Source organism: Budorcas taxicolor, chromosome 19 (genome assembly GCF_023091745.1).
Source record: "Budorcas taxicolor isolate Tak-1 chromosome 19, Takin1.1, whole genome shotgun sequence".
Taxonomy (NCBI): domain Eukaryota; kingdom Metazoa; phylum Chordata; class Mammalia; order Artiodactyla; family Bovidae; genus Budorcas; species Budorcas taxicolor.
Genome location: NC_068928.1, coordinates 25,563,111 through 25,574,793, shown reverse-complemented (window position 1 = coordinate 25,574,793; position 11,683 = coordinate 25,563,111). Strand labels below are relative to the sequence as shown.

Here is an 11,683-nt window from a genome sequence, read left to right as displayed (position 1 = left end):
GCTGCTGCCCACACTCGCCTGGTCCCCAGCAGCACCCAAGATGGACAGACTCGGAACTCCACTGCACTTTTCTAACAACATTAGACTCTGTCATCTCTCTTTTCGCTGGAAGGGCGGGCTTCAGTTTATGGAGCGCTTGGCTTATCCCGTGTCGGAACGCCGTGGTTGGGATCAGGAGATGGAGAGAGGGAGTGACTATTTGTTTTTCTCCTCTGGATCCCCTAGGTTCTCAGGCACAGGAGTGAGGGCTGGTGGAGAGGGGAATGCAGGCAGCAGAGGGCTGGTTTGCTGCGCTGTGTCTGCAGCAACCTCGACCTGGCGGTTGCAAGTGCGGGAGAGAAGGCAAGGTCGGCGGAGGTTCTCTCTAGTATTCCCCTCACCGCCCCCACCCTCCCCATACACTTAGCTCTGGCCTCACAAGTCCCTTGGAGATGATGCCCCGGTGGGCCCATTGGTTGCCCCCAGAGCCCAGTGGTTCCATGGGGGAAGAGCAGTTGTGTTCATATCCTGTGCACACTCGCTAAAGGAAGCTTGGCCGACAGCTGGGCTGGTGGGGTTAGCCTGGCAGCCTTCATCTTCCTCGCGGAGAAGCCCCCTGGCCCTCCCCTGCTTCCTCATCCTCTGGTCTTCAGCAGGACTATTTCCACAGCTCCTCTGGAAGCATGCTTTATGTTGGGGTGAGGGGTTCCCTTATTCCACTTGGAGCCCTGTGGGGTGCTGTCCTGTGTCCTGTGTGTCTGGCTGGAAGTGAAGAGACGCCTGGATGAAGCAGATGGCCAGCCCCCTGCCCCTTCCCTCGTCTGCCTAGTCAGGCAGAAGTGGATATTGTGGGCCACCAGTTGGCTGCTAAAGTCTGAGCCCTCAGAGCACCGTAGAGTCTGCCTTAACAGGCAGCCCAGAGCCTCCAGGCTAGGACTGAACTGTGTCTGAGCAGTGCTTCTTGGGAAGGTATGTTTCTCTATAGACACACCTGGCTTGTGCTTCCATCCGGCTCAGACCCCAGTCAGCCCTGGTGAGGCCAGTCCCCCGGATTCTCCATCTGGAGCTTCACTGAGGCCAGGGCAAAGGACTCTGGGGCAGTTCCGTGTTTATTTTTTAATTCTTCTGTCAGTTTCTATTGGAGTATGGTTGCTTTACAATATTGTGTTAGTTCTGCTGTACAGCAAAGTGAATCAGCTATAAATGTATCTCCCCTCTTTTTTGGAGTTCCTTTCCATTTTGGTCACCACAGAGCACTGAGTAGAGTTCCCTGAGCTCTATGGTAGGTTCTCATTAGTTATCTGTTGTATACGTAGTATCAGTCATGTCTATATGTCCATCCCGATCTCCCAATTCATCTCACCTCGCTTCCCCACTTGGTGTCCGTAGTTTGTTCTCTGTGTCTATGCTGCTGCTGCTGCTAAGTTGCTTCAGTCGTGTCCAACTGTGCAACCCCATAGACGGCAGCTCACCAGGCTCCGCCCTCCCTGGGATTCTCCAGGCAAGAGCGCTGGAGTGGGTTGCCATTTCCTTCTCCAATGCATGAAAGTGAAAAGTGAAAGTGAAGTCACTCAGTTGTGTCCGACTCTTTGCGACCCCATGGATTGTAGTCTACCAGGCTCCTCCATTCATGGGATTTTCCAGGCAAGAGTACTGGAGTGGGGTGCCATTACCTTCTGTATAGATGATCTTATTTGCAAAGCAGAAATACAGCTCAGTGTTTAGACCTTTATCCATAGGATGTGAGTGATGATCAGACCCACCAGCAGGAGCAGAACTGGGATGGAGGCAGGCCCCGCTCATCTGGGGAGTGAGAGCTGGAACTTGGCCTTGGACTATCTTCTGTCTGGGCTTCTTTTAACTCTGCTGTTTTAAATCTCTCCTCCTCTTGGCTTTAGTAATCAGCATGTGGACACATCAGGTGGTGGCGTGGTAAAGAACCTGCCTGCCAGTGCAGGAGACACTAGACACTGGATTGGATTCCTGGGTCAGGAAGATCCCTTGGAGTTGGAAGTGGCAAACCACTTCAGTATTCTTGCCTGGAAAATTTCATTCACAGAAAAACCTGGCGGGCTGCAGTCTTTGGGGTCACAAAGAGTCGGACACGACTGAGCACAACACACATGTTGACATGTCACCTGGAAAGTTGTTCGAAGGGTGGCTCTTTTGGGGAACATAGTTAGGGAGGAACTGTATTTCCTAGGGTGGATGTGAGAGTGGTTGGAAGAATGGGCTGGGTTAACCATATGCGGCTTCAAATACTGTGAGCCTCTTGGTAGCCATTAAAGCTTTCCTCCTCCACTTCGATTCTCTGTCTCTTACTGTTGAAAACTCATGAGGGGGCCAGGAGGGTCCTCCTGTCCTGCTGAGGACAGGAGGGTTCAAGGTGTTCCCCCCAGCATAAGTCCCCCATCCCAGTGACTTCAGGCACAGAGCCAGAGGAGGGTGAGGCTAACTTTGGCTGGATGCTCCACCCACTTGCCCAGATTTATCCAAATCACTCAGTGAGGTCTGGACAACCCTCAAGAGTTTGCCACTCAGTGGAAGAAACATCCAAGCACAGGAACAAAATAGGGTTCTACCAAAGAGGTGGCCCAGAGATAGCCTAAAAGAGCCTGTAATTGGCTCTTGCAAGAGTGGGTTGGTCTTCAGACCAACCAACTAAAAAGGGGAGATGCTACCCACCATGGAGGTGTTCTTTCTTTGCAGCCCTGGCTCCTAGCTGAGTGTCTGGAGGAATGGGTGGAGTTGAATGGATGAAGGAAGGCCACGTGATATGGTAGATGGTATCACAAACCTGGAATCTGAAAACTTGAGTTCAGTCTAGCAATAACTGTTTGTCTTTGGTCAAGTTAATTGGGCCTCTCTCTCTGTCTCAGATTCTGCCTGTCCATGATGGAGATGGTAATGATTTTGACCTCACAAGTTTATGGGAAGATCACTCATTCATTTGAAGATCTGTTGATTCTTTCAGCACGCTTGAGAGTGTGTGAAAGCAGTCTTGCAGTCTCTAATGTGGTACATACAGATTCAGTCTTTTTTGTCTGAACCCTTCCCTTCTCCAGAGGTCTTCCCTACCCAGGGCACTGAGTTTACTGGAAGAATCCCCCCTCCCACTACCTGCTTTGCTTTGACTGGAGTTTTGACCTTAGTATTATGCTTTATACCTTTTAAGCACCACTTCTTAATCTGGAACTTTTCCCTTAAGTTCTGAAGTTCAGAAGATCAAAAGATTTGCCTCTTCAAAGGCAGGGACCCCACTGCATTCCCATTTCCCAAAACTTGTCCCATCCCAGGGCCCAGCAGATCTCTGTTTAGTGGGTCCTTTGTTCTCTTTCTGAGCCTCCAAGACCCAGAGCCTTGGGACCTGGAGGTGAGGGCAGTGTGGCCCTGAGCACTGGAGGGAGGGTGACCCATGGGCACAGATTTCTGGGGTCTGCCCTGTACCCCACAGGCACCGCCTGTGTCTATGAGGGGCCCATAGGCTGGGAGGAGAAGTGGACAGTGTACCTGGGACTCAAGGCAGGACACGTCACCTGAGCATCCAGCCTCCCCGTTGAGCTCTGAGAGCAGCTTTGTTCTGGGGATCAGGAAGGCTTCATGGAGGAGGTGGTGTTGGAGCTGAGGTTGGTGGCCGCAAAGCATTTCTGAGCCACAAGACAGGGCACCCATTCCTGGCCAACGGAAGAGTATGTGTAAGGGGGCTTGAAGCATCACATGCTGGCCAGTGGGGCGTAAAGTTCTGGAGGGAATACTGAAAGGAGTTTGCTGGGAGACCGACCCAGGAAGGGCCAGTGAGTACCAGGCTGAGGGGCTTGAACTTGGTCATCTGAGTCCTGGAGAGCCATTGCAGCCTGGAGCTTTGCTCTTTCTTGGTGTTAGAAAGATCTCTTTGTGAGGCTTCTGGGAGAGGGCAGCCTCTGGGAGAGGGGGACAGTGTCCAGATGACAGGCATTGAGCCTGGGCAGGGCAGTGGCAGGGGTTGAGGGCGGGAAGAAACGGGGAGGGGTGCTAATTCATAGCACCGGGCCCCGCTGGAGGCTCTCAGTGGGGCTTTGCTGAAGTTTAGAGGCTGAGGCACCCTCCTACCAATCATGGAGGCTGGGGCTCTGAGCAACTGAACCACGAATGCCCATCTCCTTGTCTGCGGGAGCAACACGTGTGTCCCCTGTTTCTTGTGTTTGGGGCTCACCCAGCTAAGAGCGTGCGGCTCTGGATCCCCAGATGGTCACAGCCCACACGGCAGCGGCCGTGGTGTTCCCAAGGCTACTGGTGTTCTCTCCTTCCCTGTCTGTCCTCTCTGGTGGGGGCGGGGTGGTGTGGTAGAGTCATGTGCCTAAACCCCAGTGGCTACTGGTCAGGCCTGGGCCCTCTCTGAGCTCTTTCTCCAGCCCTCAGGCCCCAGTGGCTGCCTTCTGTCCTCTCCTGGCTGTCACCACTGCTCCTTCGTTCAATCCCGTGGAAATCTCAGCCTGGTGCCATCTGCCCAACGCCCCCCGCACGCCCCCCCCCCCCCCCGCCCCACTTCAAACGGAGCCATGGCTGCCACCTGGGGTCCAGATGGCAGCAAAGTAACAGCTCAAGTTGTCTGTGTCCCCACCTGTGCGAGGCTCCTGCTCCCTCCCAGAGACCCCCCCCGCCCGAGAAGCCTCCCTGTCCCAATGTTCTCTTCTCATTCCTTGGAAGAAGCTGAGGGTCTCCCTCCCCTGGGCCCTGGTCTCCTCTGGGGTGGCTTTTGGGCCTCTGGCAGACCCCCAGGCAAGCATCTGGTGTCCACCTTGTCCAGCCTGAGGCTGTGTGCCTCCTTGGTGCCCCTTCCCTCCTGAGAAGCCTGGGGTCTCAGGCAGGGGTGGGGGTCCCCTGCCCCCCCATCATTCTTCTGAAGCACTTTGCATGGTTCCCAGATGGGAGGTGTCACATGGGAAGCATGCCTTGGGGGAAAATGGCCCAGACCTGCAGAGGAGGGGAGGGGTCAGGAGGCTGGGGCTGTCACCACATGGCAGCGTTGGGGAGGTCTGGCTGGGGGGGTGCTCTGTGTGTGGCACCATGCCTGGGAGCTTCATCCTGGCATGTTTTCAAAGAGATCTGATGGAGGCATACCAACCCCCTTTCAGGATTTCATCTTGCCTCCTTTGAAGCTGGGGTGGGGAGAGAGGCGGGCAGCTGAGTGGACACAGGGTGGGCTCTGGAAGCAGGGAGCTGGGGTCTGAATCCTGGCCCTGGTTTGTCTGGCCTTGACCAGCTGAGCTTTAGAGACCCAGGCTCTTAAATGGGAGTGATCAGGTTATCCCCCTCGATGGGAGATATGGAGTAAATGAGATGGTACAGGTGAAACACACAACCCCGTGTAGCCTAATTACTAAACGCTGCAAAAGAAGAGGGATGGAAGTGTTAATCGCTCAGTTGTGTCTGATTCTTTGCAATCCCATGGACTGTGATGCCAGGCTCCACTGTTCATGGGATTCTCCAGGCAAGAATACAGGAGTGGGTTGCCATTTCCTTTTCCAGGGGGTCTTCCCGACTCAGAGACCAAACCCAGGTCTCCTGCATTGCAGGCAGATTCTTCAGCATTGAAAAAGCAAGCATGGGCTTCTCTGGCAGTCCAGTGGTTAAGACTCCACACTTCCAGTACAAGGAGCACAGGTTCAATCTCTTAGCGGTGAGCTAAGACCCCACGTGCCTCTTGGTGTGGCAATAAATAAATATTCAAAAAGAAAGAAATAGCAGGCAGTTTGCTAACACCTATCTTAGCATGGAGGGAGCTGCAGGTAAGAATGGGTCCCACCCCAGGGAGTTGGAGGCTAACTGGAGGTGAAGGTGGCTGATGGCCCCCACAGCTCACTGCTGTAGGCTTCTCCTCCAAGGAGTTTCCAAGTTTGCTTCCTTTGCCACTGGCTGTAGGTAAGAGGTTTCCGCTCTCATTTGGTTCCATGACAATGCTGATTAACCCCCATTTCAAGATGGGTAGCCTGAGGTGCCACCCATTCAGTGACTTGCTCAAGGTGGATTTGCTCTCATGGAGGGCCTCCTGGCTTTGGGGTGCAGTGGGCACAGCTGACAGGTAGTGGCTAGATATACCCGCCTCCCCAGGGGTTGGCTGCTTCTGTTCTTCAGCTACCTTGTGGCTTGGCTCTGAGTCCTTGTGCAGATGCTGGGCTTGACTCAGCACCCCCTCCCCCCACCCTCCAGGCTTTTTCCCATACAGTCACTCAACAGACATTTACAGGCACTGCAGGCTGCGTGCTAGGATCTGGGGATGTGATGATAAATCAGATGTTGTCTGTGTCCTGGTGGAGAGGTGAGTGTGGCAGAGAGTGGGGGACGATTGCCGAGCAGAAGCCTGGGCCAGGGGACAGGTTGCTAATACTGTGGTTTTACATGGCCCCACTCCCCACCCCCATCCAGGCAGCGGCAGGTATTCTGGGCTAGGAATCAGCTTTGCAATGTGAAAAGTTCAGAGTGGCAGCCTGTCTTATCAGAAGCAGGGGTTGTGGAGCTCTGGCCTGAAAGCAGCTGTCCCCTGCCCCCTTGCCCAGTGTCCACCTCCCCAGACTAGAGGAGGGCCCCAGTGGGAAGGGGTGGCTCCAGAAAGAACTTGGTGGAGAGCGGGGTTGGTGGGGGGTGCCTTGGCGAACCCAGGTGTGATCACTCGATTCCAGAATGATCAGCGCTGACCACACCTCACCCCGCTGCACCTTTTGTAGCATGTTCGCAGATCCTCTATACAAACGTATATGGAATTCAGGCTGCATCTTGCCTTCAAAATTCTGAACTGTTGATCCATTGCACGCCTTTTGGCTCCATCTCATCAGAACCTTTCTTCCCACAGCAGGGGTCCACACTCCCCTTTTATTTTAGTTTTATAGGATTTTTCACTGATAGAATCTCAATCTTGTAACCAGAAGCCTTTTGCAAGCAGATTTGGAAGCCCCTTTTCCTAAAATGACAACACAGGAAAGATCACATATAAAGCTCAGCTCCTGTGTTAACTTCCACGTATCTCTAAGGCCTGAACTGGTGAAGCTGTGTCCTTCGTGCTCATGTATTGCTTTGTCTCCCACCTATCTAGGGAGGCTCCCACAGCTCTGGATAAGCGGAATTTGAGATTTCATTGCCCTAAGATGGTGGTTTAAAATAGAAAAAGGAGTACATCAAGGCTGTATATTGTCATCCTGCTTATTTAACTTATATGCAGAGTACATCATGAGAAATGCTGGACTGGAAGAAGCACAAGCTGGAATCAAGATTGCTGGGAGAAATATCAATAACCTCAGATATGCAGATGACACCACCCTTATGGCAGAAAGTGAAGAGGAACTAAAAAGCCTCTTGATGAAAGTGAAAGTGGAGAGTGAAAAAGTTGGCTTAAAGCTCAACATTCAGAAAACAAAGATCATGGCATCCGGTCCCATCACTTCATGGGAAATAGATGGGGAAACAGTGGAAACAGTGTCAGACTTTATTTTGGGGGGCTCCAAAATCACTGCAGATGGTGATTGCAGCTATGAAATTAAAAGACGCTTACTCCTTGGAAGAAAAGTTATGACCAAACTAGATAGCATATTCAAAAGCAGAGAAATTTCTTGGCCGACTAAGGTCCGTCTAGTCAAGGCTATGGTTTTTCCTGTGGTCATGTATGGATGTGAGAGTTGGACTGTGAAGAAGACTGAGCACTGAAGAATTGATGCTTTTGAACTGTGGTGTTGGAGAAGACTTTTGAGAGTCCCTTGGACTGCAAGGAGATCCAACCAATCCATTCTGAAGGAGATCAGCCCTGGGATTTCTTTGGAAGGAATGATGCTAAAGCTGAAACTCCAGTACTTTGGCCACCTCATGTGAAGAGTTGACTCATTGGAGAAGACTCTGATGCTGGGAGGGATTGGGGGCAGGAGGAGAAGGGGACGACCGAGGATGAGATGGCTGGATGGCATCACTGACTTGATGGACGCGAGTCTGAGTGAACTCTGGGAGTTGGTGATGGACAGGGAGTTCTGGGGTGCTGCGATTCATGAGGTTGCAAAGAGTAGGACACAACTGAGTGACTGAACTGAACTGAACTGAAGATCCCCCACTGTGGTGCTGGAGAAGACTCTTGAGAATCCCTTGAACAGCAAGGAGATTAAACCAGTCAGTCCTAAGGAAATCAACCCTGCATATTCATTGGAAGGACTGATGCTGGAGCTAAAGCTCCAATACTTTGGCCACCTGATGAGAAGAGCCAACATTGGAAAAGACCCTGATGCTGGGAAAGATTGAGGGCAGGAGAAGAAGGGGGCAACAGGATGAGATGGTTGGATGGCATCACCGACTCAACGGACGTGAGTTTGAGCAAACACTGGGAGATGGTGAAGGACAGGGAAGCCTGGAGTGCTGTAGTCCATGGGGTCGCAAAGAGTCAGACACAACTTAGTGCCTGAACAACAAGACTCCCACAGAAGCAGGTTTCTGATATCAGGATCCACCTATCAGTGTATCTTCTCATCCATGTAAAAAATGTATTCAGACACAGAGAGGGCTGAGCATCTATTTTGCTGGGACTCATATTGTGAGCTGGAGTTACCAAAATGTGTACAGAGCATATGACCTCTAGCCTGGAGTCAGTCGCAGTCCTGCAAAGATGGTTGACAAGTACAAGGACAATTAAAATCATCCTAGGATGGCAAATGCTGGGATGAGGGTCAGCATGGGGAGACAGAGAAATCTATACCAGTGAGTGGGTGGTGGTCAGGGAGAGCGTCTTGGAGGAAGTGACACCTGGGCTGAGTCTTGGAGATACAGAGGGATTCACCCGGCAAAGAGGGAGGAAAAGACATCAAGTGAAGTATGTGCGAAGGCACCAGGGCAGACATGCTGTGGTTGTTTTGCTGGACCATGGGGTGTGTGTGTGTGTGTGTGTTTACACACACATGTGCACACCATGAGGAAGCAGAAGGGAAGGGCCCAGCAAGAGACGAGCTGGTTGGGCTGGATCAGGAAGGGGGCCTTGTATGTCACACTAAGGAGCTTGGAGTTTATCCCAAAGCCACAGGGAGCTATTGAAAGGGGTTTTAAGCAGGGGAGCACCGTGATCAGATTTGCGTGTTAGGAGGATCACCTTGGCAGCCTTGCAGAGGATGGATTGCAGGGGCCAAAGCTGGAGGCAGGGGGATCAGTCCGGATTTCTTGGGATTTTCTCTGTGGTTATACAAATCTGACGAGGCTGGCCGGGGTGGGCCTGGCACACACCAGCTTAGAGAGAAAATAAAAGCTCTGGAGACCCATTTGAAATGGCTCCCAGATTCAGCATTTAATTCCACCTTCATTTGCTGACTCCCTACCCTGCTACCCCTGCCCCAGCCTAAAGGACCCACTGGACCCCCTTAATTCTCAGATCCTGCCTTCCCCAGAAGCATCAGAACCTGGTGGCTCTCGGCATTGAATCAGAGAGGGTCATGCTGATCTGATACCACCCCCTCCCAGACCCTGGAATGCCAGGCCACAAGAGCCCAAACGTTGTCTTTCCTCTCACACCCGGCCACTGTCCCCAGGGCACAGAGCAGCCATTGAGGGGCCGTGGGGTCCTGGCCGGGGTCCCGGGCCTTGTTAGTTACAGGCAGCAGCTTAGTCACGCTCCTCGGAGCCTTTCACCCCGGGACAAGCCTGTCCTTGTGTGCCGGGCTGTCCTTATCCAGCAGCCCAGCTCGCAGCAGCTGCGGGTCCCTTTGCCAACCCCCGACAGTGCACTTCAGAGGCGCCGTCAAAGGAAACCAAAGCCCAGTGTGAGAACTGAGTCCTGGGGAGCAGAAGGGCACCCCGGGAAGGCTTCTCTGAGAGCCTTCCCCACTTATCTACACCAGGAGCCCAGCCTCTGCTGACAGGTGCACGGCCCCGGGGGGGTCTCCCGCTCTGGTGTCCTCCCTTCAGGAAGGAGGGAAGACTATGCAAGCCCACTCCCTCCTCTGTGCCCTCTCCTGGGTTAAAACCAACCCACCTCTGCAGAAGCATTTCCAGAAGACAATTTGCAACCCCAGTACACACATGCATTGAGCACCTGCTGTATACTCATGCGCTGGCCTGAGTGCACATATAGGTAGTGGGGTTCATTACAGGCTGGACCTCATGGGGGTTTACAGTCCAGGCTCTGAATTCAGGCTGTTCCAACCCTTGGCTCATCTTCTCCCCAGTTGTGTGACTGGGAAATTTACTTTGTCTGCCTTTGCCACAGTTTCCTCATCTGTAAAATGGGGGAAATGCTGTATGTATCTCTCTCTCTAGGTTGGGGTGAGGATTAAATGAGATGATACATCAAGGGTCTAGCTCAGAGCCTGGCACATAGTTTAAGGATTCATACAAGGTCACTGCTGCTGTTTTTCCTCCTTCCTGTTGTCATTAGTGGATTGTCCTACTGCTCCAGGGTAGAGCGTTAGTTCCATTTTACAGATGAGGAGACTGAGGCCCCATGAGGTGAAATAGCCCACCTGCTGTCACATAGTCATCCAGTGGCAGAGCTGGGGTTGGAACCAGGCTCTCTGTCCCTCACTTCTGCGGCATAGCCAGCCCCTTTGGCAGACAGAGCACAGAGGCGTGGGGCTCCTGACCCTGGGGCAGTGGGAGAGGTGGACCCTCCTATTCCCTCTAAGTGCCCTTTCTCTTTTCCAGGTTTCGAAGCCAGGACATGAAGGTCGCTAGAACCCAGGGATGGCCAAGTTCCTGACACTCGGGCAGAAGCTACAGCTGCAGGGCCCAGGGCTGGGGCTCAGTGATGGTGCTATCTGAGCACCTGTTGCAAACGGGGCAGGAGGAACTGTAACCCCAGGAGAGAACAGGCCGGTGCCGGCATGCGGGGATGACACCTCCGGAGGCTCCGGCCTCCTTCCGGCTTGGGTGCTAGGAGCCATCCCCGGGCTCCAGCTGGGAGCCCTGCTGCCCAGGGGCATGGCCAAACCTTTCTTCCGACTCCAGAAGTTTCTCCGCCGGACGCAGTTCCTACTCTTCTTCCTCACGGCCGCCTACCTGATGACCGGCAGCCTGCTGCTGCTGCAGCGGGCCCGCGTGGGCCTCCCGCCTGGCCCCCGGGCCCCTGGCCCGCTGCAGGCCCTGCCTGTGGCTGCCGTGGCACTGGGCGTGGGCCTACTGGACAGCCGAGCCATGCACGACGGCCGGGTCAGCCCGGAGCTGCTGCTCGGCGTGGATGTGCTGCAGGGCCCCCTGGCCCGGCCCCGGCCCGGCCCCCGCTGGCTCCGCAGCCGCAACTCAGAGCTGCGCCAGCTGCGGCGTCGCTGGTTCCACCACTTCGTGGGGGATTCCCCGGGGCCTCCCGCGCTGAGCCCCGAGGCCCCCCAGCCAGCCACCAGCAGCCGAGGTAGGTGCTTAGCCTGGGTCCGCTTACACATATGGGAGCTCTTCCCAGGAGCCCCATTTGGGGGCACAGACTGGTGTCCCCTCTCCCTGGCCCTGGCTGCAGCCTGAGAATTGGGAACCGAGGGCCCGTGGCCTTCCCATATCCTGCTTCCTCCAGCCCCACCATAGACAGGAGGGGCCTGGGAGGGGAAGCCCTTGGGAGTTTTGCTCACTCCCTAGCTGGACTGCATGTGGCTGGGGGTTGAGATGTGTAAGCATCTTAGAGCTGAGACAGACCTGAGCTTAAATCCTGGCTCATTCTCCAAACTTATTGGGTGACCACGTCTCTTAATTTCTCCGCGTCCCTTGAAAATGGAGGTTGAGA

At 53.9% G+C, this 11,683-nt stretch overlaps 1 protein-coding gene across 2 annotated transcripts in view; it reads left to right on the top strand.

Annotated features, from left to right (window-relative positions):
• The first annotated feature begins 258 nt into the window (after nucleotides 1-258).
• WSCD1 (WSC domain containing 1) overlaps nucleotides 259-11,683 on the top strand; it is a 42,311-nt gene continuing 30,886 nt past the window's right edge. The window contains exons 1-2 of one of the 2 annotated variants that reach the window (XM_052658092.1): nucleotides 259-347; nucleotides 10,618-11,320. In XM_052658092.1, the coding sequence (XP_052514052.1) occupies nucleotides 10,894-11,320 (427 nt within the window). In that variant the 5' untranslated portion in view covers nucleotides 259-347; nucleotides 10,618-10,893. Of the gene's footprint in view, nucleotides 348-2,967; nucleotides 2,998-10,617; nucleotides 11,321-11,683 lie in introns of those variants that run through there. The other variant, XM_052658093.1, reaches the window with a different exon arrangement.